Source organism: Diadema antillarum, unplaced genomic scaffold (genome assembly GCF_040938485.1).
Source record: "Diadema antillarum isolate AM-2024a unplaced genomic scaffold, OU_Dant_1.0 scf00000114, whole genome shotgun sequence".
Classification (NCBI taxonomy): Eukaryota; Metazoa; Echinodermata; class Echinoidea; order Diadematoida; family Diadematidae; genus Diadema; species Diadema antillarum.
In genome coordinates, this window is record NW_027271003.1 from 2940950 (window position 1) to 2967547 (window position 26598).

General features: G+C 38.3%; 2 protein-coding genes across 2 annotated transcripts; one reads left to right on the top strand and one right to left on the bottom strand.

Annotated features, from left to right (window-relative positions):
- Window positions 1–3654: 3654 nt before the first annotated feature.
- Window positions 3655–6296, bottom strand: LOC139719738 (solute carrier family 52, riboflavin transporter, member 3-B-like). The gene is made up of 2 exons (XM_071631128.1): window positions 5253–6296; window positions 3655–3894 (listed from the first exon to the last, which is right to left on the bottom strand). The coding sequence occupies exons 1-2, from the start codon at window positions 6294–6296 to the stop codon at window positions 3655–3657; spliced, it is 1284 nt and encodes a 427-aa protein (XP_071487229.1).
- An 11308-nt stretch (window positions 6297–17604) lies between these two features.
- LOC139719739 (cyclin-D-binding Myb-like transcription factor 1) lies at window positions 17605–23550 on the top strand. The gene is made up of 7 exons (XM_071631129.1): window positions 17605–17702; window positions 18737–18813; window positions 19766–19871; window positions 21031–21109; window positions 21537–21673; window positions 22201–22369; window positions 23451–23550. The coding sequence occupies exons 1-7, from the start codon at window positions 17615–17617 to the stop codon at window positions 23548–23550; spliced, it is 756 nt and encodes a 251-aa protein (XP_071487230.1). The 5' UTR covers window positions 17605–17614.
- The last annotated feature ends 3048 nt before the right edge of the window (window positions 23551–26598 follow it).

Genomic DNA, 26598 nt, shown 5'->3' on the forward strand with positions numbered 1-26598 from the left:
TGGGGCTGGGCAAGAATAAAATGGCAGGAATAAAAGCTTGGACATCCCGTGTATAATACAGTGTAGGACCTTCCTGTAATGGAACCATATCCACCATTAGCCACTGCTCGGCGAGCTACACGTTTATAGTTTGAGTTCACTACAACGGACAAAACATTTCATTTAGATATAGGGATAACAAATGTTTGAAGGTTGTTTCAGAACTAGAAATAAGTCCCCGCCAACACTTTTATTCTGGTAATCCGCCAAGAAAAATAAACAGTAACAAAATTAATGTGTTGTTACCATGGCATAATACTTGCTGCTACTCTGGAAAACAGGATGTCTCGCACAAGTACAAAATTAAAGGCCATAATCCTACAATCCCACGTGCCCAGTTTCATCTCAGGTGGTCAAACACTTAGGGAGCAGTTTCATCCAAAGGGTTGTATGGTCTTTGTCATGAAAACGCATTACCATGACAACACATTTTCTTCATTGACCATCACAAAAAGAGATGTCTTTTCTCAACTATACATTATAACAGCAATTATACGTGTTAAATCCCAACTCAATTCGAATACGAATTCGAGAGAATTCAATCACGCAATACCCTTTATCATACCCTCTTACCCATGTTGGGGTATAATAACATCAATACACCTGTACATTGTTTACAACAGTCAGACTTTCACAGGGGTGGATCCAGGAATTCCGTAAAGAAGGGGCGTGTTTACAAAATTAAAGGGGGGGGGGGGGCGCACGCACCCCATCCCCCATTTTTTCTTTTTATTTCTTTTGTTTCAACAAAAAATAAGGGGGGGGGGGCGTGCGCCGGTTGCGGTCCTCCCTGGATCCGCTCCTGCTTTCATGTAAGATGAATTATATACTGTCATCTTGCCGTCTTTACAAAGCCCATGACGGAGCATGGCTATATACAACTACTATAAATAAATGCCCAGTGATCTATTCCACCTCACAATCTCAGCTTTATCGCGACTTTGTCTTGAGCAGTACGTATCACCTGACGATAGCCCCTCATGATTACATTTCAGCCCTTTACTCCTTTGATTAGATCGCCCTTCTCTCCAGACACAAACCGATACAAAAAGTCGAAACCTAAGGAAAGGAAAGCAAAAAAACAAACAAACAAACAAAACAAAACAAAACACACACAAAAAAAACCCCTGAACCTTCTGAATAACGAAACTGTGCCATTTTCGAATAAAAATAGCTTCGGAATAACGAACAAAACTCCTTAATTCAGTATGGGTGCACGTCACGAAACCAACACCCGCGAGTCATACAGCCCATGAGTTATACAGCCCACGAGCTCGACACTAGCTCAATAGGCAAATAAGGCCCATGAGTCTGGCACTACGCAAACAAGACCTATGAGGCTCACACGTTTAGTTCGACACTAACATCACGGAGTCTAATGTGATGAAAGCATCATAGTTTAAAGTTGGACTGGCTCATATGAATTATTTTAGGCAAAATTGTTTGAGGATATTAAAATTGGCAACATTTAAAATTAATTAGATTAGTAATTTGGTTGCAAATTGGCAACTGTTTTGAATAAAAATTGTGATAAAAAATATATGTTTTATTTTGCGTAAATAAATAATAAAATAATAGTAATAATAAATAATAATTGTTTTGGATATAAACTTCAAATTTTATTGTCCAAGAATGGAAATTCATTTTGCCCAATTGATCGTGGGCCCGGCAGCCACTGAGCAGCGCCAGATCGACGTTGCTCTAACCTTTTCAACTGTTGAACGGCAAACAAGGTAGCAGCAACTATGAAAGTACACCTGAAATTGTTCTCACTCAGCCTGTTGCCAATTTGACTCTTGTACAGAGGGACATACTTATGTACAGGTGTATTAGCACATTCTTAGACAAAGCACCTTACATAGCACCATGCATGTGTATGCACAGCTAAATGTACAGCTGCTACACACACATGCACACACGGTAGAAGCCAATATGGACTGGACCACATGTAGGTTGTAGTGAGCAACATGGATCCTCTTTCTGCTGGAATACTGAAGAATTGGACCCAAAATACCTTGCAAAAAGCAGGCAAAGAGGTTAGTTTTTGCTCTGTTTAAGTAAAACCATGATTTGTTGAAGTATAAAGTTAGAAACAGTTAATGAAATTTAACTTAGAAAAATATATTGTTGATGTGAGTGTAATGTACACTGCAGTTGCTGTGTAGTAGGGCATGTATATCTGTACACACCCATAAAACTTCTGAAAAGTTATGTTGTTATTTGCATTTATGTATATGTATGAATAACATTTGATATTGAATTTAGAATTTAGAATTACAAACCAAAATAAATAAGTAAGAAAATATTGATAATTATTTCAATTGAAGGTTTGACAGTACAAGTAAGAATTCATTTTGATCGTGAATGTATGTTAGATTTGAGTCAGTTCATCTACATGTGCATCATTATGTTAAATGAGGTAGTAGAATTGAGATGCCTATGGTATTGGTCTGCAATGACATTTGTCAATTCATATGTAATTTTGATTACAAAAATGTGATAGTGAAGTGAATAGATTAAGTCTATAAAGGTATTCATTAGATTTTTCGTCTGAGAAACTCTGTTTATATAATTATGAATCTGATAATTGGTTTGATGTACATGTACTCAAAATTCTTATTATAACATTATTACTCAACAGTTTTCACGGAATTATGCAAGGAATTATGCACGGAATTATGCAAGAAATCATGAATGGAACTAAGAACGGAGTTACACATATGGAAATAATTCTGGAATCAAGTGAAACGAAAATGCGAAACTTCGAATAAACATAATTCCCGTAGAAACCTTTGTTGGTGTTTGTGTACTGTCGACCACTACAGCCACACTAATGTACCCATAGTCGGTCTCGCTCGTGGGCCTCTTTTCACTAGTGTAACACTCGTGGACCTTAATTATTTGCACAGTGTCAGACTCATGGGTCATATTCGCCTAGTGTCGGACTCGTGGGCCTTGTTTGCCTACTGTCAGACTCATGGGCCTTATTTACCTAGTGCCGAACTCACGAAGTGTATGATTCTTTTATGAGCTGTATGATTCATGGACCTTTTTAATGCCTCTTTGCAGTATCAAAAGTGGGCGTCGGTCTCGTGTTATGACCCCTTCAGTTCATGGGATGCAGCATGCAAATTCAAATAACAACGATGAACATTATATCCTGATTTACCACAGAATACACAAAGTAATCGTTTTCATTACCACTGCCACAATTTTGAATTTCTTGCTTGCTACCAAGTGCACTTTGAAAGAAAATGAATCAATGATACGATCCATAGGGCCTATACGTTCTATGTTCGTACATTCTTCATGAAAGTAACCATAATGAAATATAAACAGCATAGATTGCATGCAACATCAGATCAGTGCCGTTATTGTTTCGCAGCGCGACATTTAGCAAGCACATGACGTCATTCTCTTGGCCAGGTAATACTTAATTTTGAATCACAGCAGCAAACAAACTAACAAAACATTCAACGTTCTGGGTTTTGGTGTATTCTATACTGTAGAGAAAATTGGACCTCAATCCTATATATTACCATTACTATCATTCGCAGTTTTGTAGCCGACAGATTAAGTTTTTTTCTATTTTTTGTGAGGTTGTATTTTAAATCGTTAAAGGTGAAATTCCTTGCAAGTGATTTCTCCGTCACATCGGCCCTCTTTATTTGCATGGAAGACATTGTAGACTGTGACCAGCGGAAACATCGTCAGAGTTCCTAGAACGACCGCTATCTGGGCGGTAACTCCAACCCAGATGAGGTGGCGTCGAACGTTGGTCCCCTTTCGCACTATCCACAAGGCAGCTGCCTGGCAGTAGATGAAAGATAGCCCTTCGAACATCCACGCCAATACCTGAAATCACACGAGAAGGACCTGTCCGTTCAGAATACATCGGTAAAACAGCTATTCGAGAGAACATTATGCATGTATATATCCCATAAATACTTTTTTCCCCTTCTACCTACCCACTTTGGTACTGGACGTACTAATTCCCTCTCAAAAATCATTATCTTTTGATCACTGTAATCTTTTACAATGTAATTTAAAACTCTTGTCTTTGGGAGGCTGGGGACTGCGCAAGAAAGCCAACAGCCTTTGAAGGTAGCAATTCGTGAAAATGTGAAGACATCACCTCTTCACGTCATGTAAGTTGTCATGTTGTTGTTTTCTTTTTTTGTTAGAGTGAAGCTGATTCACTGTATATAAACAAGGAGCAAATCAGAACAAATGAAACAAATCCGAATGATGGACAATAATCACACTATATCTTAAACGGGGAAGACGAAAAGAGGGATGAACGCGGAATGCAGAATTGAGTTACGTATCATCAGGGAGGTGGTATCAGGGAGGTGGTATCATTGAGCGGAGATCAAATTAGATTATCTAAAAAAAATCTCAAACGATCGACCCTTTCTTAAAGGAAAACAAACTTACCCCAAACTAAAAAAAAAAATGATACACAAACCAACAAATTGAAATACATTGGTGGAAGAAATGAGGTTGAGATGAGTCCCCCCCCCCCTTTTTTTTTTGGTTAAAACAAGAATACCATTGAAAATTTCAAAACGCTTTCCTTAAAGCCATTTTCAAATTATTGTAACGATTGATCATTAGAACGTTGGGGTTTAGCACCGCACCACTTAACATCATGTGCATTGCATTTTCGGATTCGAATCCTTCTAAATGACTAACGTTCGTTCACTTTCGGAATTATGAGCTTTCGACGCAAATCTTCGGAAAAAGGAACCTTTTCTGGCTAACGTTCGAGTTCGAATCCTGCCCAGTGCTTGCGTCCTTGGACAAGATGTTTTACCCACTTATGTCCCTCTCGACCCAGGTGTATAAATGGGTACCTGGCAACGTTAGGGTAATAATGATAACAGGGTCCTCTGGTAGAACAGTAGCAACAATGAAGAGGCCACCCTGGGTAAATAAGACGTTATTATTATCATTGCCATGGTAATGATGGTGATTATCATTATTATTATTATTATTATTATTATTATCATTATCATTATTATCATTATTGTTATCACTATTATCATTATTATTATCATCATTATTATCATCATCATTATCAGTATTATCAACCCATGGAACAATGAACATCGATCTTCTCATTATTTTATCCTGTATTGTACGCCCATTTTTATGATTAATGTCCATCATAATAAGGTTATTTTGGAAGTCAACTCTTTTACGTCACTCACGATAAATATTTTGCCGACGAGTAGTCCTTCCAGAGGCGGGTGTGGACTCATCACAGCTACTATCAGGCCGTAAGTGGCGGAGAGAAAACCGATAACCAAGGTTACAATGACCAAGACAAAACTATGAATGGGTTTCACGAGAAACAACAAGAAACCCGTCACCTTGGATAGATTACGAAAGATCACCACATATTCCAATGTGTCGTGCCCATAGGCGCTCCCTGAGTAGGTCTGAATCGTTGGCATTACACCATACAACATAAAGAAATCCATGAAGATGAGAACGTAAAGAAATATGTATTGTTTTGTGGACAGGGGCACTGGGTCTGACTCTGTATGAGAAGATGTTTCTGCTTCAGCTTCTCCCGTTGTTGCTTGCATTTCAAGCAAGATCGTGTTTTCTTTATCTTCCTCGCCCTGGCTCTGGAACAGACCTCCGCAAGGATCGTGGCGTCTGCGGCGTCCGTCTTCGGAAGTCGCGTACTCTCGTATCGCACAAGGGAGCACGTTTAGTCCTATGAAGGAGAGATGACACACCAGCATCATCGCTGTGAGGACATAGAAAAATGATGTCGGTCCAAACTCGACTCGGGAGGCCTTGCGAGACCACACCGTACAGTTATAGGCCACAGAGTGATTGCCAATCAAGGTCTTGTTGATGAACGTGGAGTTTACAACGCATGAATAGTCATTCGTCCCTTTCTGTATTAACATCACGAGTGTGGGCCACAGTGAACTTGATCCTTGCCCGACCAAATACCAGTTGAGGTAACTTGCTTTGAAGAGTGACATGAAGCCGACGAACGTAACGCTTGAAGATACATCGACCAGAGAGATAAAGAATAGGAGAACGAGAAATGCAGTGCTGTGAAGTTTGCCATCGATTGCCCAAACGGTGTACTTGTTCCAGGTGAACGCCACTATGAGGGTTCCTATGGTGGCTATGAACGTTGTCACGTAGATTACTGGGATTTCTGGCCTATAGCATCGTTTTGGTGCGAACCGGTTGCATATCAAAAACGCTAATGGTCCGACGAGGGCCATTTTCATGACCACAGATATGTAAGTATTAATCTCGTATTGCTCGGGGATACCTTGCAGTATCAAAATGGGTACTTCGACCCAGAGTCCTGAAATGCTGATCCAAGCTCCTCCGCCAAACAGGACGACGAGAAGGGCGACGAACCAGGAGACCTGTGAATCAGTCGCCATGTTGATGTTGTCATCAAGGTTTGAAATGTCAGACTTTGGGATCACTGGGTTAATTGTTTCCTTCAGTCTCTCCTATCCAAGAAAGCAAATGGAGATCCATAAACGAAGAGAATATTTACAGTGAAACAACTAATCACATTGACGTTATAGAAGTCTTTTTATGTTGCCAATTGCAGAAGAGTTGAGGTTCATTTTTTTTATATCGATTCATTTTTTATTGATTTTTTCATTTCATTTCATTTAATATATATTTCATTTTATTTATTTCTTTTCGTCAAACACAAAGATAGCACGAAATGAATCAGAAGATATAACATAGGCATGTATTCGATTTTACACGGTACATAATGGTTAAAAAATACAAGATTATACATGCATACCAGCAAAATACATAAGTTATGTCTGGAGGAAAAAAAAGAATTGAGAGGTCCACTGAAAAGCATGCTTGTATAATTGCGAGCCACTCGAAGGATTCTTGTGAACATATTTGTTTACAAAGACAGGACAGAACAAGACAGGAGAAACACAACGACATGACATGACTTGACAGAAGGGTATACCATTGAAAGTAATAAAGCACAACAGGATAATGGAAAGAAAGGAAAGAAAGAAAAAAGGGGAAAAAAGCAAAAGCCCACACGCTGAACATCGTGATCGGAAGAGGGAATTGAGGTGCTTCGGAGCTCAAACAGCTGAGCAAAATTTGTACAAATAAAATGATGTAAAAATTACACAATGATGAATTCAATGATTGATGATTGATGACGAGGATTTGCTGGTGCACATGTTCTCTTCTCAATACCTCCCCGTCTCCTCTGAGGACACAAAATGTATAATTTTCTAATATTGTCTAAATCGTATACTGTCATTTCTACATCCTTGTTGTTGATATTATCATACTAACAATTATTCATCCGCTTGCAGCATGTGGCTTATCCGACCCCCAAAACCTGTATCAGAGAAGAATTTTCTATATCCTCGAATATTTTTCTTTCCTTTTTTCTTTTTTCTTTCTATGTTTTGGTCCTTTGCTGTACCTGTGCTCCTCACCTTAATCTTTACACTCAATTTTAATACTGGGACCTACCCTCGACAAGCTTGCTTTTAAGAGTATAGGTTCCATCATATTTCTTTAGCATTTATGCTCAGATTCCATCTTTTATCGATCAACCACTATATTCTATGTATTTGTCGTATTCTATCTTTCCTTCCAGCCGGATATAAACTATTTCATTTTGTTATATTTTATGTATTTTTCACCGGGAAATATGGAAATAAATTTAAATGTAAATTGAATTTTTGTGATCCGATGAACAAATAATCATGAAAATGAGCATCGTAAAAACAGTCAATTTCTTTCTTTTATACAAACCAATGACGTATGTCCATATCATATTGCTTACTCGGCGAGTGTTCGGCAAAACATCCTGGCCTGCGATGCTGCTTACGTAAAAGAAAGACAATAATACACACACACACACACACACACACACACACACACACATACACATTCAAAGACAGACAGACAGACACACACACACACACACACACACACAAGGGGACGTGAATTGTTGATAGATGCAACACAACATAGGGCCTATTGTGCTCTTTTGTCTCATTCAATCAAATAGGAATGAAGAATTATGATTTTTTTTTTCTCTCGATAGTATTTGTGATGGTAACAATCAGGAAACTTACCTGTCTCTTTCAATGCTGGCAAGCAGACGATGAACTAATCCACGTACTGTGTACTATATGTACAGGGAACATGTCATGGAATCCTGTGGCATGACAGATAATCAACTGTTGATCACAACGCAATCGCTTGCAAAAAGTTGCATTCATCAGGAACCGGTATTTTTGACAGCACCGTAAAGATGGGGTTTCTGTTGGTGTTCTCGCCTCTGTTCCCTGTAGACTTAAAAAGAACAGATCCTAATTGGCTGCGATTAGAAGAGCGTCTTCAGTTCATTTGGCATCATCATTCATTGCTTGAATACTTATACGCCTAACTGGTTGTAGACTGTAGTCAAAGATGGAAAAAAATACCGAAATCATTTCTGCGTGACGAGTTGCTCGTATACCCTACTGTGCCAGACCCATGTAGAATGTTACACGCCAATCTTTATGCACAATGTGTAAATGGCACTTTTCATAACAACCCTACATAGAATTTTGAAGGTTACTCGCTTGCTTTATCCTTACCCACAAAGCGAGGTATTAGACAATCCTGTCCGATAAACAAGATGACAAAGAATGCTCTGTGGAAACCAAAAGACGTCACGCTAGAGTTGGGAAAATAAAAGAACAGCAAACAACACAACAGAAATGCAAATTTGTCATCCAAAATGAATCCAGATTCAATATGCAATGTTTGCCTCACGCGTTAAACAATACTATGCCATAATAAAACATGACAAAATTGAAGCCATTTTCACTGCCTATTCATCCCATTTATGTTATCATTATTATTTTGTTGTTGTTGCAAAAGTAATGTTACTAAGTAGTTTGAATTGTCACATAGGTGTAAATTACCCCTTTTCACATATCAACCACCACTCCTACATCAGAAGATGAATGATTGTCATAGTAAAAGCCATTTTTACTGCCCGGGAGGTGTGGGGGTCCCTTTGACAATGTTCTCCCCATCCGCGTCCAAACACCTCAGAAATGGATCCTGCGTGGCGTATTAAGCGAGGTATTACGGCACATCAACTTTACACCATGTAAAACGTATTGCAATGTTTTACAACCGGAGTTGTAGTGACAGACCAGGGGGTATTTCATGAAGCATTTTGTCCGACAAAGTTGTCGGACAAATCTGCTCTTAGCCAATCAGATGCAAGGATTTAAGTATAGCTTGTAACAGTTTGTCAAAAATATCCGACCAAAACGCTTCAGGAAATGCCCCCCCCCCCCCCCCCCCTCTATAATCACGGCAATGTCTGCTCCGGCGAACTACTCACAGACTATCCCATCAGACCCAGGTTATATGTCTTTTTGATATGTTTCTTACCCGGCATGAACATGTCTGTAACTGCCACATAATGATAGTCAGCCAGGCCAGACACATGGCTCAGACGGGTATCTCTATATAAATAAAGGCATTGGGATGTGGACAATCTCTGAAATATGGTGTATAGGCCTACTGTAAAACCAGGGAGGTGGAACTTCCACCTCCCTGGTAAAACTAAATCTTGGAAGGAGACAGTCAGGGTTAGCCGACCTCCAAACTGGTCACATGACATGTTGTCCTACCACAGAATACGGAACAGCTATACCCTAAAATGGCGTCATCAAGGACGGCAGATAAACCTAATTACATCACTGTAAGTGATATGGGGTGTAGATCAACATGCTATTTATCAAGAGCAATACTCCGAATGGCGTTTTGATAAAATGCGTCCTACACATATAGTTAGAAGACAACAACAATCAAAGTAACACTTTCCTGACATACAACAAGAAATGAATTTAAACACAAGTAAGATTTAATAGTATTTAATCCATAACTTTAAATACTGATCTTTGATATCATTCTTCTAAATTACACTTTGCTGAATGTCGAAATTGTATTAAGGATCCATTTTGACGATGCCTGACGCTGTCTTAAACGCGGCTGCTGAGTATAGCAATTTAGTGATATGGAGAGTGACCCCTCCCCCGTGTTCCACTAATCACTGATCTGCTAAATGAACGTCTTCTTCGTAAGTTGGAGTTCACACAGAAGTGTGCAATTCACTCATTTTTCACTTTTTCAATTCAATAACTATGTAATCATGAAAAGGATGTCATGCAGGTTAAGCACTTTTTAGTATAGCTCTTACCGGCCGAGTGCTAATACTAAGCACGACCGTGAGATTAATGCTGGAATCGTGAGAAGCTAAATGGCTTAGTAGAGGACCCAAAAAATGCACGTCTCCAGCCCCACCACCAGTCAACCCAAGGCATGGAACAAGGTCTAGCGAAGGTCTTTTTGTTCCATCACGACATTGACGACTTCCTCTTTAGCGATATATACTTTCAATTTCAATTTCAAATGCATTTTCATATTTCTCAATGCAACATGTATTACGGGCATAACGATATAATAATGATACATCCTGTCTAGCTTACATGTACAATAAAAACATTGAACATGGTTGCCGATGTCTAAAAGATTCGACCAAAGTAACATTCTATAGAGAAATACGATGGAACCTACTTAAAAACGAACTTGTTGAGTATACCTCAACAAAATTAGCCTAGTGTGAAAAACAAGATAAGCAGCACGGGTACAACATATTTATGACGAAACCAAGGAAAACCGACCATTAATACTCGGGTACAGTGTAGAGTCTTCTCAAGAATACAATCATACACTGTAAAAACATCGGTGTTAGATTTAACACCGTGGGTGTTAAGTCTAACACCGATCAATCTTCAATAGAGGACCACACCCACAGGTGTTAGTAGAAAATGTATTTTGGCGGTGTTAAAAAGTGTTCACCTGGCACTTCGTGGTGTTACTGTAGCTGGTGATGTTTTTGACACTGCGCCAGAGTTAATTCATTAATGACACCGCATGGTGTTGATTTGATATTGGTGGTGTTAATTTCAATGGTATAACACCTGTCCAGCTTCAATAGGAGACCACACCAACTGGTGTTTACACAATTTTTTCAAAAATCAAGTGCTTTAGCGGAAAATTCTTCATCGTCTTGTTGAAGTTAAGAATTAACAAGAAATTCAGTAACTAAGAAACTATCAAAAAAAGCCTAATTTTACATTCTGAAATGACACCCGGAGGTGTTAATCTAACACCATGAATGAGCATCGGAAATTTAACAACAGCTCGGTGTTTCATATTCAACACCGGACTTTTTGCATGGTAGGACAACAGATAAACAACGTGCTGCACACGAATTAGCAGTAGCTACTGATAGCAGTATCGACAAATGCGTATGAAAAACTATGAGATGTAGACTCCATGAGCCCAGGGTGATGATCTGGGTGATGGCTTGCTCTCATTCTATAATTATTTTAAGTGTTCACATGGTTTATTTTGATTCATGGGTTTTCTAATCGTTCAAGTCTTGATTGATTAGAAGTGTTAGTACAACTTGCTCATTGAAGCCGAACAGTCAAGCTGTCCGGAAAGTCGAGTCTTCTCTCTTTGCTCTTTGCCCTCTCTTCTGGTTCACAGTGTCCTTTTCAGGACTCACATGCACATTTTCTAGAAAGAATACCTCTAGTCTTTCTTACTCTCCATCTCGTATCTCCTTTCTCACATCTCCCTCTTCACTTATCTACTATCTCCTCTTCCAACAACCCTTTTCAGTACTTACCACATGGTGAACCATAAAACTCAACATTCGTTATCGACACCACCATGTAAACGTCCACCTTCAAAGATCATCTAACTTCTCATTCTTTTATGCTGACGATGGCAACAACTTTCAAAATATGATACTACACCACTATGATGTACATTGAGTGAGGTAATAGTTTGCATGGTAGTAAAGTAAATGTTAAGGTTTATTGAGTTTGCTCTTCACCATGTGGGTAGGTCTGAAAGGGTCTGTTTGGTTAGTCAAGAGAGAGGGGGTATAGAACGGTTTAAGGGTATGAGTCTGACGACGGAGTCTGTATCTCCGTTGTGCCAATGCTAGCTGTGCGATAGTCGACGGTTCCAAGACTTCCAAGAAAGAATACCTCCTTCATTTTCTCCCTCCTCTGCTTCCCTTCACCTTTCTTCCAACTTCTACTTCATTTTTTTGTCCATACTCCCACTCTTCTCATCACCATCACTTTCTCCTATGCCTATCATATACCTGTTTTTTTCTCTCAACACTAAAACAGATTTTTTTTTTTTTCCGGTCTCATCACCTGTGGAACCGTACCCCTATGATGATGATGATGATGATGATGATGATGATGATAATAATAATAATAATGATAATAATAATAATGATAATAATAATGATGATAATAATAACAATAATAATTATAATAATAATAATGATAATAATAATAATAATAATCATCACCACCATCATCATCATCATCGTCATAATAATAATAATGATGATAACAATAATAATAATGATAAATAAGAATGAAGATAGCATTAACAATAATAAAGAAGAATTGTATTCTTCGAATCTATGTGGTGCATACCTAAAAAAAGACACTGGTTATATACAAGAACGTCGAACAATAACCTCCGGCCCGAAAGGGTAGAGAAACCAATAGGTACTTCGAAAAATCTCTTGTGAATCGCAAGACCGCATTGAGCATGCGATGACATAACCCGAGAAAGTTCTCCGTGATGGCAACAACTTGTTGACAAGATTTCAAGTGTTCTTTTGATAAAACTAATGTTAACATGTTTATACAAGCCCTACATTAAATCAACTTTATATAAAAACAAACAAACAAAAAACAACAAATATACTGATCAAAGAATGCCGATATGCATGGATCATTGACAGTGGTATTCTTGCTCCCCCTTCTGTGGCTCTAAGTGTAAGAAAAAATTATACAATAATAATTGTAATTTCAACCCTTTATCACAGAAGATTCGTTGCTATGTTCGTGTCTGTACACATTATACAAAATTATAAGCACTGATAAGGGATCTATCCGAGATTATTGTGACCTCTATTTCTCCACTAGTCTTGATCGACCATTTGTGTGTATGTGTGTGTGTGTGTGTGTGTGTGTGTGTGTGTGTGTGTGTGTGTGTGTGTGTGTGTTAGTAAACTCTTGCAACCAACAATAAATTCAATGCAGGGATCTTTAAGGATATGGTAAAATACATGGTAACTTGTGTTGTGTTGATTATACCATGGTCATGCATCACTTATCACGTGATAACTGCAAAAAAAAAAAAAAAAAAAAACTGAATATATATAGCTACCAATAATATATAGGCCTACTGCTATTTTTCTTCAGGTTACGTGGACCCCCCCCCCCCGCGTTAAAATGATAAAGAAAATCTTCCAAACCATTTTGTCGATGTCTTGACAAAGACTGACAATCACTGCATGCTACAGGCCTATATTAGTAATTTGATTAACAATAGACATTGAAATGCACATTCCCGATAAAGTGAACATACGTGATCTACGTCACGCTTCATACATGGTATAACGTACCATGTATTCATGTGTTTATAGGTCATGTATAGGTATGGTATGTATACGGTATGCATAATAGGTGTAGGCCTACCCACCATGTCCATGAAAATCTTACAGCCCTCATAGTATGAAGCACATACTTTAACTCAAGGTAATTTATAGGGATTGTTGTATCACCACATAAATAATATTGTGCTGGAGGCTGAACAGCGTTAAGAAGGATTACACGCATGTGACGAGAAATGTGACTCTCATCTGGGTTTCGCAGCCGGATTTGTGGTAAATCGCCCAAAGTCAGTCACACGGTAGTCACATTTAGGTCTACTTTGGAACTTTAATCATTACAAAATATACATACTTCAACATCAGAGCGACGGCTGCACCGCGATTGTGGAACGATATACCACGATTCATCCGCATTCCCCATCCCTTCAATGTCTTCAAGAAGAATACTTTTCTTTTTAATGCTAATCTGTGACTGAATTTTGTTGTAAAGTGCTGTGAAATCAGTCATTGACTGTGTAAGAGTGCTATATAAATAAACCGATTGTATTATGTTGTATACATCATCAACAACACGTCGATGGGAGCTCAGACATCAGACTACACCATGCACTAAATTAGAATACAGGTTGTGTCAAAAAGGCTGCGCCAAAACTGTTACAATAATATAGGTCTTATTTACCCAGAATATATCCTCTTCAGTGTTACCACTGCTCTACCAGAGGGCACTGCTATTATTATTACACTAGCATTGCCAGGTGCCCATTTATACACCTGGGTCGAGTGGGACATAGTGGGTAAAAACATCTTGTCCAAGGACGTAAGCACTGGACGGGATTCGAACTCGGGTCCTCCGATGGAGTCAGGAGTCTGACATGCCATCCAGCGTGATATTACTCATCATGTGCTTCGACAAAAGCGAGCATCACTGATAAGGACTTGAGCGCTTTCAAACAGGATATACTCCCTGGTCCTGCACCTAGCTCCCTCTTTCCAATGTGATGGCAACAATGGATTTGTGTGCCTGAAATTGGAGCAGTGAATATAGATGCAGTGCAAAACTGACAATTTTTAACAGCAAAAAGTTTAAAAGCACGCTGAAACATGATTTAGCGGAGTACTTTATTTGAAGGATCAAAATACTCCAGACTGAAAGACAGAAAAGCAATATGGCAAATGTGTATACCAGACAAATATGAGGTTTTCATAGGAAGACCTAATTTTCATTCTTTTTGACTTTGCGCCTTTATGATAGGAACACACTTCGAAATTAACTATTTTAAACAAATCTCCCCTTTTATACAGAATGCAATATGTTCGCCGTCAATTTGTTAACCCCAGCAAGCACTACATAATCTTAAATCAATGTGGGGGAGGGGGGGGGGGGGGGGCTAAAATCCCAATGAACAATGTGAAATTGCCTGTATTAACAGCCGGGTCGACTTAAATCATCCGTGACAACCTAACGAACAAGGCTTTGGTACAGTAGCTATAGGTACATACCAAATTATTTACCTTGTCATGCTCCGTATCGACCTACGCTATCCATGTATTTGTTTATAATAATAACCTGAACAATGCGCCATGTTCAAAGAACCAGTGAAGTGTGATCTTTGGATCTAACAGATTATTTACCTCCTTGTACAGCTAAACGTATGCTCTCGAGTTTTATAAAATAAGCAACACAGCCTGATCTGTTCATATGTGAAGTATGTAGTGGGGGCGCTGTGGGAAAGTGGATGAGACTCCTGACTACCAGTCGAAGGACTCGAGTTCGTTTCTCGCCCAGTGCTTACGTCTTTGGACAGTGGTTACCCACAATGTCCCTCTCGACCAAGGCGCAAAAATGGGTGCCTGGCATCGGGGTAACAATAATGGCAGGCCCTCTGGTAGAGCAGTGGCAATGCTGAAGAGGCTATACGCCCCGCGTGATGGATAAAGAGGACCTTATTGTTAAGTGCTGCTTTACATAAGTATATACCAACACGTGACCAATGTCCTATGATAAAAAAAAAAAATCATGTTTTGGACACCTTGTAGAACGTTTACATCATATTGTATGTAGGCAGAACTGGGCGACTGTTGACAGAGAACATGTGGTAGCGTGGTGACCTGCTGGTCCTCTTGTAGGGTTTTGCACGATATCATATTACACAACATCAGTTTAAGTTTTTTTGTAATATTTTTTTTCTTCTGTTTTTGGTTTGCTTAAATGTTTGTAATTATGGTGGTATACAGTTGGTGAAAAGCGGCTCCATTTCAATTTGATAGATCTTATTCATTTGTCACAGCTACCAAGAATTTATTCAACACAGAAGGAAACATTGCAAAAGGAAAGAAAAATTTGCCCAGTATGATACTCCATTGATAGCGGAGCCATAAAATAGAAACTTCTGTTAAACGCATTTTCTAGTACGCCTACACCCCTCGCTTTATGTCCTAATTTACGGCAGTCAGTGTTTCATGCATAGGGGGCTATATAAAAATAATAATTATGTGTCGGAGTAAGCGGGTTACTAGTAAACCATGCACTCAGGTTCATTTCATATTCACTGTCCATCTTTGTAGAGAAATCTTTGGCATTGAAGGCATACTCTGTGTAGTGCCGATCGTGCTAAACTAACTTCTTGAACACGACACCCAATCATTATTATTCATGCTTACCCTCCTCCCTGTAAGGTGATGAATATTAATGAGCGTAAGCGAAATCTCTTCCCTCAAGTCAAAGTCGCCTCTAAAAGTGCCTTACAGCTACGTACGTACGCCGTGTGTACTATCGAACCGCACACACCGGCACACACACTGCATGCAATTGCTACGTGACGTACATTGTACTCCCTAGTACGTCTCGACTACTCGAGCTCATCCATCACATTCAAAACACGAGCGAGCAGAGAACCTCGGAAGTTAAAAAGTCTACAAAGTATGAACTGTTGCCCAAAGTTACTGTGACACTCTGTTGACTTCAAAATATCAGATTCACGTACGTGCCGACACATTTCATTATCTAGCCATTACAATTCAAGGCATATTACTCCTGATCGCCTAGCGCTTAACGCTTGGGCTGAGGCTGAGCTGATTCAGTGTAGATCTACATGTTAGTCCCACGTGTGAAGATCTGCGTTAGCACTGTCTTGTATAGCTACTACACGCAGCCGCTGTAGCGACAGCGGCTGCACCTCTATTAGAAAATTCTACTTCGCAGACGTTGTCATTTTTCAGTGTGGTTGTGCGACTCCTTCATGAATATCTTTATTAATCGTGGAAAACTAAAATACAAGGAATTATCGTAATCTATGATAATCATTCAATAATCGGTATGCGATTTTTTGTTTAATTACGTCAAAAACTCACCGAAATCTGTGGCTGAAATCAGGTCTGTAAACGTCCTTATTGCTTCACTCCTCATCTGCGTGTTATTTGAATGGCATTCATTCTCGTATACTACAACGTACAACGTAGGTAGTTGGAGAGGCGCCCTCTAGCTCTCCGACTACCTACGTTGTACGTTGTAGTATACAAGAGTCAGGCTAGAGTTACTTGCAAGTCTTATGAGAAGTTACACCTGATTTGGCCTTTTATCAAGGAATGAAATGGCCCCTGCTGCAAATAGGCACCCGGTACAAAGCCTGCCACAAACAGGGAATTTTACTCTAGACTTTCACTTCTAGTTGGTCTCTATAGACTCGTGTCATGTGGTCAAAACGTCAGCTGTACGTAAACTCTATACTCTATCTCTATCTACTACTTGGATTCGGCCTGGTGTCCATTCAAAAAGATCCCAGATGAATTCATCAGTGCGATGCCACTGTAGTGATCATTATTTTCTTTTTATTTTATGTTTTTGATTCAGTGCCAATGTGATGGGTGGCATTGCATTTGATTTGTAGCTACCATGCCACCTGAGTAGAGCCACTTACACAAACCATGGATACCCCCAGTGACAGAGAGCCAGCGGAGGAAGAGGTGCACCAAAGCTCGAGCTCCACCTCCTCCTCTGATGATGGTATCGATGATTCCAGCGACATGGAGTTAGAGGAGAATGAAAGTGAACTCTATGCATCTAATGTCCATCGTATGGATGCTGAAACAAGACAAGCGCTCCGTGACAGAGGTTAGTGACTTTTTATCTTTGTGATTTTTGTTAGCTTTCATGCATCATCAATGATTATTGACATAGAATTTATAACTTTGTTGTCTATGATTTGTTTTGTTTTTTTGAACTCAAGATTGTTCTTTTTTTTTTCATTATTGCTATATTTTACAAGTTGATGGCACTGAAGAGTTTTTTTTTAATCTGTGTGAATATCACAGATGTAAAAGTCAAAGATGAATGAGAGAGATGATGAGAGAGATTGTGTAGATCCTAATAATGGTGAAATGGATGAAATTGTAGGTCCTATGGCTATAATAAGGTTGAGGGAAAGCAGCATGTTCTATTGAAGATATCGTCATTGAGGCAACTTTGAGAACTGCACATGTGAAAACTCCTATACAATTGCAATGTGCACCCATAATGGCAATTAGAACATTGAGACTGAGGGGACAAATTGGCTACACATCAAATTGACCCATAAACATAAAAAAGAATTGGGCCATGTGTTTTTAAATATTCTATAACATTTTGAAAAGGTAGTAGCTTTCTTCTCTAGAATACGCAGAGCTATTATTAATGCTGCATCACAGCAAATATACAATGTACCTGTACGAGCATAAGCATGATAATGATGAAAAGATCGGATCTTCATGAAGGCTATGAATATGCCAAAAGAACAGAAATTTACAGAAATAACTGTTTGAAAAAGACTGAGTTTATTTGCTTGAAGTGTTTGTCACACACAATTCTGAAGATTAGGTAGAAAGGCAACAAGATTTCTGTATGAGGAACTTGAAGTACTGCTAGTGTACTGTTATATGAACATTGGCATGAAGAGTTTTTATTGCTGCTAAAGAGATTGGATGATCCCAGGAAGCCAATTTTCTGCAACACACGCTATTGAAAGATGTGTGCATGTACACATGTATGTGTGATGTTTTCTTGTCAGATTTTGGTGTACATTTGTACATGTAGTGCTCGAAGTGCAGAGTAGCTTTACATTAAACAGTTTTCCTTGAACTGTTTTACCAATCCTGCTTCCTTACCCCCAGGAATTGTTGTGAAGGAAGGCCTATGGAGTGGAATGGAAGACAAGAGATTGAAGGAGAACATGGCAAATATCTGTCAGGTAATGTGGCATGGTGTTGACCACCCTTGATCCAGTTTTCACATTGTTTGTGCCCCAGGAATATGATCAAGTCAGGGATATTTTCTCTCTGGTTTCATCAAGAGTGACATTTGATGTAGCTGTGCAAGTTGCAGGAGCTTTTGTCTGACATCAATATGAGTGTCTGTCCTGTTCCTCTGAGACTCTTCAAAATGTAGGGACACTTTGTTGCACCAAATTCATTCACAATGAGGTACTATTTTTAATGAGGTTTTAAGTTGGTAGTCCTGGTTTTCCATATATAGAGTGTTATTTTATTTAAAAAAAAAAGAACTGACTTGATAAAAATTACAATAATGAGATCCCTGTTACAGCAAGGATGATTTGAGTGAATCATGATAGTAAAGAATTATAACACCTTTTAACTAGAATATTTTGTTTGTAATATTTTAGATTAAATTCACTTGCTGCAGTTTTTAATTATATACCGGTATATATTTTTTTAATTTCCTCCACCCTATAACAACACTGACATATTTCTAATCTGCAAGAATCTACCATGGCTGCTTTATTTAAGTAAAGTGGAAGAGTGTTGTCAAAAAAGTATACCATTACCAACCACTATATTTTGCATTTACATTTGGGTATTACATCCACTTTTGGTAGGATGCTGTTAGCACATTGTCTTGCACAAAGATGCCAAATCTGCCATTTGATTTGCAGACTGTCTGACTAGTGCACTTATTTCCATATCAGAATGTAATTTCTGGGTGTGTCTTCTGCAATAAAGATGCTGATAAAGAGGAAATTACTATTTGCATGATATGCACGTATTAATACATTTGTCAATTTTGCATTTGGTGAGTATGCATAACATAATTTCAGTGAAATCTTTTGCATATTTCTGTTTGGTCAGTAGGTGATTTCAGTGAAACTTTGTTTTTATTTCTCCATTTTCTTTCAATTCTAATAGAAATACAAGATTGATGAGCCGAGGAAAATAATCTTTCCAGATGAATACCCTGACAGCAAAGAGTTACGCACACTGATTATGGAGAAGAATATCTATATGAGACTGAGTGAGTTGTGTAGACTTTGAATCTTGATCCTACCATGAAACTAAGCCATTGTTTTTCGTTTTTATTTTCCTTCACAACAACCGTATGAAGATTGAGTGGCTCTCATAAAATGGATGAACAACTAAATGCCGCATAAATTCATTAGTGTGTACGAACATCTATGCCCAAGTAGAAATATCCTCATTCATATGATTCATATTAAGTCCTTGTTCACAAGCTATTTTTGGTGGTCTGGCAACATAACACATAGATAATTTTTTTTTGGAAAATACAATTTTCCAATTCTTTGTAAATGTTTCACATGTTAGAATGAAAGAAAAGGGTTCTCTTTCAATTGAAACTTTTGTTGTTCATTAATTGTTTTGCACAATTTTCAAAAAAACTTCTTAATTGCTAAATCTGCGAGGCCTAGGTGATTTCTAAAATTGTTGACATGTTTAAGAGGACTTAAGTTCCTGCTTCTCACTGAACTTGACAAATTTTAGTAATCTGATGAGACTCCTAAAAGCAAGGTGTTTGTAGAAATTAGTTTGTATATGGCATCTTGTTCTCAAAAATAGGATGTGCTCTATTATGTTTCCTAGATTTTCTTTCACTCCTATAGGGATGGTATAGTATTGGTTGTGGTGAGGATTCAGCTTTTAACTTTTTGTGAGATACCTAGAAACCACTCTATGAGATGTTACAGAGCATGCAGTTTAAGAGGAATTCAAAGTTTACCTTATTAGAATTGGTTGTTAAATGGCTGGGATATCAAAAACAAAGTAAAACAAAGTGGTCCTAACAAAAGGTGGGTTCCACCTCTTACTAGGATCGCTTTGTTTTGGATATCTCAGCCATTTCAAAAGCAATTTTCTCCAAATAAACTTTTAAAACCTCTTGAATTATGTGCTCTTTCACTATGTCATAAGAGGTTTCTCATTGTCTCACCCCGCTCCCCCAAAAAGTTAGAAACCTTGAAGCCCCACTTCAACCAAAACGATATCATCCCTTTAAAGTGCAGTCCATGTAAATTAACTTGTGTAACTGATAATTCAATGTTAATTTTGCTTCAGTGGTAACTTCCATCCATCAATATTATGCTGCACACACATCATTAGAGGCATATGAGATGTTCTCAATTAGTTGTGCTTCCTTGCTCCGTGGTGGTTTCTAACAGGCAAGGGAATCCAAAGACCAACGTACAATGTCTACATCAGAGCTAGGAAGATATTTGATCCTCTCAACTACTTGGGACAGTGAGTATGATGTCATTTTTTTCAAAATTACTTTGTAGATAGTAAGTAGGCATAGCTAGATTCCAAGGTAAAAGAAATGCTACACTGGTTATGTATACATTGTATGTGTGAATTTAAGATGTTTTGATGGCAGTCAATGTTGTATTCTCAAGAGTTGTGAATTATTTGAAAGAGTTTTTATTCATGTAATCTTTTCTAGTCAACTGTTCTTTATGGTAAAAGCAAAAGATAATTTGCAGTAATTTGCAGTGTCAAGTAGATATCCTTTCTTAAATTTTTGTGCAGAAAAAATTTCAATTGTGGGTTAGAATTAAAAAATGTTTAGTCATCTTGTAAACACAGTGCATGTTGTCAGTGGTGTTCCATTACGGTGTTCCAGATTTTTTATTTGCCTACAACTTGTCTTTTGGTAACATTTCTACCAAAGTTTCTCCAAGGACGAGGTGAAGAAAATGAAGAGACTCGCTCGGAAAATGGGTCCTCAGTGGAGTCAGATCGGCAAGATGATGGGAAGGAGCGGCAGGTCCCTCTGTGACCGGTTCAAGATTTCTATCACTGGTCAAGGTAACTAGAGCTTGGATATCACGGGGAGAAGAGTAAAATTGAATGTAGACCAATGTCGTGAACATGCTTTTGTCTGTGATGTGATCTGGATTGACAAAGATATTGACAACTTGTGATAAGTTTTTAGACTGACAAAGATATTTTCATGATCATGCAGCTGTTAAGTTGGCACTTTATGCATCCCTTCTTCATGGAATAGAATATTCTTTGAAGCACATTGTATGCCTATTTTGGAGAGTGTAACTTTGTATGTTAGCTCTGTCCTGATACAGTTTCTTTTTAAAATTCTATATGCATACTTTTATGAGTGCATTAACCCTATAGAATGTCAGTAAAAATACCAAAGGGTGGGGGGGGGGGGGGGGAGTAGGTGAAGATGCAACCAATGATGTATGGTAGTCTCTAGGGATAGAAAATCATAGTTATGTGTTTGTATTTTTCTTTTTTTTTCTTCCCTTCTCGCCTCCCACATGGTGTCTTGCCGGGTGTGTTGCCGTGGTTACATCCTCTCATCATTGAACCCGCAGAGCATGGCTTGTGGTCGGAGCGAGAGAGGCAAAAACTCATTGATGCCGTCAAGGAGGCGAGTGGATTCAACAGGACTAATGACGTCAACCGCCTCTTCTACAAAATCCCTTGGACAGCTGTGCAGCAGAAGATGAAGACGAGGAATGTTCTTCAGTGCCGGTCACAGTGGTGAGTTACCATGGCAACTAAGTTGTCTTCGTCTCGGGATCAAAGTGCTTGCTCCTTGTCTTGGATATTTGTCTCCTGAACTATACTATTACATTGTTGTCAGTCCACATAACATTTGTTCACCACTAAGTCTAGAAGGGTATTAAGCACTGTGTTCAATAAAATTTAAGGGCTGTTATTTTTTCTAATCAATATCAGGCCATTAAAGGACAAGTTCACCTTCATAAACATAAAGATTGAGAGAATGCAACAATATTAGTAGAACACATCAGTGCAAGTTTGAGGAAAATTGGACAATCGATGCAAAAGTTATGAATTTTTAAAATTTTTGTGTCGGAACCGCTGGATGAGGAGACTACTACAGCTTGTGAGTCATATGCGTACAACAGTATAAAGAAAATGTAAAGAAAATTCAACATATTTTCACTTTTTTCGCATAATAAAAGAGCACTTGACTTGCCTCTTTCTAAAGGCAGGGGGAATAATATTACCCATAACATTTGTCGGTAACAAGTCGGACGAATGTGTACTTTTTTCAAAAGATGAAATTTTGTGAAATTCTCTTTGTATTTTCCTTATATTGTTGTACGCATGTGACATCTAAGTTATTCACACACTGCAGTAGTCTTCTCATCCAGCGGTTACTGCACAAAAACTTCAAAAATGCATAACTTTTGAACGGATTGTCCGATTTTCCTCAAACTTTCAATGATGTGTTCTACTAATATTGCTACATTCTCTCAATCCTTATGTTTATGAAGGTGAACTTGTCCTTTAAGTTGAAATATGGCGAATTTTCATCGAACATGTATTATTTGACCTTCATACATAGGTGTCAGTCTAGCATTACATATTGTATGTTAGCCCCCAAAATTTTCATTTTGGCATAAATTCTAATACTGCAAATAGATTATTTGTTTGAAGCAATTTCGGTACAAAGTTTTCTCTCATTAATTGGCTCTCAAAGATCATATTGTATTTGGGTTAATACAGAATGGAAACAGAAAATAACCCGACATCTCTGAAAAATGTCCTTTTACTGTGGAAATACCCCCTTGTGTTTTTTTTTTTTTTCTGTCAGGCTTTTCATCGTGTCTTGGGCAGCAGCAGAGTATCAGACGAGGCACACGGCCAAAAAGCGCTGGACCTCCGATGACAACGTGAAGCTCATTGAAAAGTGAGTTATAACTCCAGCCGCTCTTCGGGGGAGATGTGTCTGTAGATGCCGATACATCCTACAATGTAAATGAGCAGTGAATTTGTGGCGATTGCGCATTTGAGTGAGATTTCCCTGGAAAATCACAACAGATTGAAAAACTAAAATGGGGTAATTCCTTAGTTACTAGTATCACCCTATATTTCATGTTACTATCATTAACAGTTTAACAACAAACTGGAAGTAGACTTTTGTGTACTGCTTTTAATGCTGCTCTGTCCTCTGCTACTGAAATCAAACTTTTAGTCACATGTTTCTAAAAGAACTGAAGACATCCTGTAGGTGGTTGTGTTTCCATGTTGTAAATGTCCTAATATCATTTTTATTGATTTCGCAAACTGGCATTTATTACACATTTCGATGACCCTTGTAGAATGGTTTGTTGATAATTGGTTTGTCTCCATCGCAGAAGTTCACTTGAGGTTTGACGCTGGAATAACCTACCATTAGAAGTCAGGAAATCCCCAACTGTAGCAGTCTTTACATCATGACTCGAAACACATCTTTTCATTTAACTGTCTGTTGTCATCAAGTACATCAGAAGCTTTTGCAGCTCAGAAAAATATATGCCTATACTAATACATGTAAGTTTTGCGCTTTATAAATTTGATATATTATTATCATAATTGATCTCATTGGCCCACCACCTCTCATGCAATTCCAGGATCTACAAGTTAGATGTGAATGATGAGCAGGATATTGACTGGCTGTCTGTACTGGATGACTTTCCAAAGTAAGTTTAGATATGTTGTCATAAAACTTGTGGTTTAGCAGCCCTGTTTTCTAGCCTTTTAATTTTCATCACAGATCATCATATGATTATGCTTGGTATGAGAAAAGTGAGTGACAACTTTCAAACCTTCCATTGTGTTAACACAGCAGGAAAATATACAACCTGTAGGTGCAGTATTCCTAATTCCTTGAATGACATGCTATTCGTTTTTGTTTTTGTTTTTGTTATCTTCTTTTTTTTGCTGCTGGGGTTATCTTATTGTAAGCCAGTGACTTCTGATTATTATGCAGTTCCAAGGTCCATTGCGTCATATCGGAAAGACACTACATGAAACTTACCGTACTCTTTGCAATATCATTAGCATTTGAATTGTTTCAAAAATGATATGAAGTTACGAAGTGAGAGGGACTGCTATGATGTACATGTATTTTTTGTTTGTTTTTTTTGTCTTGGGGTTCAGATTTCCAGTCAGCAGTTAACAAAGATCAATTAAAAAAAAAAAAAAAAAACTTTTACAACCCTATTTGTTCCAAAAGTACAACTTCTCTTCGTTTTGATTTGATTCCAATTGTATAGTGATTACTTCAAGTTAAATGTTAGTTTTTTTAATGTTTTTGTCTAGTTTAACAAGTGTATTGTTGATTTCTTGCATTTTGTTCTACTCGCGATAGTGCTTTGTATCTGTTTTGAAAAGGCGATATACATGTATGCATTTTGGTTATCATTTCCAAATCACATGTTCTTTTTGTAGTTCCCCACACAGTTAGGCAGATTAAGACATCTGTCCTTGAGAAAAGCATATGTGATAAAGGTCTCATTTTGTTTGTTAGTTTGGGATTTTAGAGAGAGATACAAGAAACAGACACAAAAAAATAACAACAACAAAAACCCCACCATAACAGATTCATGTAGATTGCCCTTTCCCTTTTGCTTTGGTGACAAAGTTTCTTATCCCAGTGTAGCATCCATCATCCATGCAGTAGGCGTGCCTATAATTTCACAATGTTATATACTGTACAATTGTTGACTACAAAAACAGATGCCAGAATTCACGAAGTTAGCTTAAATTTTGTCTATGAATCAATTTATGCAAATCTCCACATGATGTACGGCTGTATCATGTACTGCAACAGACATCCAAAGCTGAATGCAGGCTGAGAACGTGCATGTGCCAACCACGCCTATTTTGTGTTCGTTATAGTCCATGGGCCAAATTCAAATCATGAATTTGGTACAAACCATCAGTACCTTTCTGAATTTGGGCCAAAGAGTCTATCATTCTCTTAAACAGGAAACAGACAAGTGACCTCCATGATCAGCAGGAAATACATGGGGAGTGTCGCTTGATGTGTAAATTCCTCTGCAGAGTTTATGGCAAGCTTCTATTAAGTTCTGTTATTATCCCATCCAAAACTGAACATTTCTGTCACTATATTTCTAACTTTCAACTTCCTGTATTGATTTTTTTTTTTGGTGTGTGTGTGTTTTTTTTCCCCTGGACAGCGTCCCATCTCCACAGAAGCTGCGCCTCTACTTTCATCAACTGAAGGTGAGGTACATCCCAGACTATCGCTTCAAGATATACGACGGTGAGTGGAAAGTTCTGTAGTCATTACAGACATTCAATATGTTGTGATTTGTGAAGTTACACAGTTGCATTTCTGCAACTGGTGAAGGAGAGAGATTATGCTGAATATAGCCTACATTAGCTACTCTCAACAAAATGCAGAAGTTTTAGTTGTGAGATGGTCACTGTGTCATTACGTCTTGATCTATGACAAATGGATTTTGAAGGGGTTATTTGTAGAAGTCAGCATTCAGTCCGTTGAGAGTGTTGTAACAGATTGTTGAGATAAGTACATTGTACTTCCAGTAATCAAATACAGTAATTCAAGTGAAATTTGGCATGTACATTAGCCTAGATATGTGGATGAGACAGACGGGTTCTGCGAGTAGCAAGAAGCGTGTTGGTATTATAGCATATTTATAAAGAAAGGTTAAGTTGGACTAGGCCAGAAATCAAAAGGTCAGTGAACTTACATAAAAAACTTTATGATCACAAGTTGTGGTATGCAAGGAGACATCGCTTGCCGTTTGCCTTGCTAGGTATTCGTATCACAGACATCTTTTTGTGAATGAGGAAGTGTGATGCCATGGTAGTGTCATATTGGAAGCCACAACTGTGTCTTGGTACTGTTGCATAAGGTTTGCAGCGAATGCTTGTTACAATATGATTTTAGCTGCCATTGCAACAACTGCAATGCTCAAAGCTGATTGGAG

Excerpts from the sequence above, each read along its gene's own strand:
- LOC139719738 (XM_071631128.1), bottom strand. The coding sequence starts at position 6,296 with ATGGCCCTCGTCGGACCATTAGCGTTTTTGATATGCAACCGGTTCGCA. Across the intron at positions 3,895-5,252 it reads TCGTCGGCAAAATATTTATC|GTATTGGCGTGGATGTTCGA; the intron begins GTGAGTGACGTA and ends GTGTGATTTCAG.
- LOC139719739 (XM_071631129.1), top strand. The coding sequence starts at position 17,615 with ATGGAGTTAGAGGAGAATGAAAGTGAACTCTATGCATCTAATGTCCAT. Across the intron at positions 18,814-19,765 it reads ACATGGCAAATATCTGTCAG|AAATACAAGATTGATGAGCC; the intron begins GTAATGTGGCAT and ends CAATTCTAATAG. Across the intron at positions 19,872-21,030 it reads GAATATCTATATGAGACTGA|GCAAGGGAATCCAAAGACCA; the intron begins GTGAGTTGTGTA and ends GGTTTCTAACAG.